General features: G+C 56.2%; 1 protein-coding gene across 1 annotated transcript in view; it reads left to right on the top strand.

Annotated features, from left to right (window-relative positions):
* The first annotated feature begins 159 nt into the window (after nt 1–159).
* Nucleotides 160–242, top strand: part of LOC118452497 (E3 ubiquitin-protein ligase RNF182-like) — an 8,655-nt gene continuing 8,572 nt past the window's right edge. Inside the window, exon 1 of the mRNA XM_035896148.1 lies at nt 160–180. Within this exon, the coding sequence (XP_035752041.1) occupies nt 160–180 (21 nt within the window). The remainder of the gene's footprint in view (nt 181–242) is intronic.

The following is a 242-nucleotide window of genomic DNA, read 5'->3' as shown; positions in this document are numbered from 1 at the left end:
TGGTTTGTAAAGCCTTTTTTCCTTTTATTCATTGTTCTGTGCCACGGCAGGCTGCTCCTGAAGTGCAGGTGGCCAGAGCGCACGCTGGTGCTGGGAAGGTCAGCAAACTGCGTTGGTCAGTCTGTCCTCACCGAGCCTTTTGTCGTGCTCCCTCGGGCGATGGCCAATTACCTTGTTAAGGTATTTAATCGCAGGAGCCTGTTGGGAGCCGAGCCTCAGCGGCAGAGGTCGGCGAGCTCTGG

Source organism: Egretta garzetta, unplaced genomic scaffold (assembly GCF_000687185.1).
Source record: "Egretta garzetta isolate BGI_Z169 unplaced genomic scaffold, ASM68718v1 scaffold356, whole genome shotgun sequence".
Lineage (NCBI taxonomy): Eukaryota > Metazoa > Chordata > Aves > Pelecaniformes > Ardeidae > Egretta > Egretta garzetta.
Note: the sequence above shows the minus strand (reverse complement) of the source record. Positions and strands in the feature narration are given on the sequence as shown.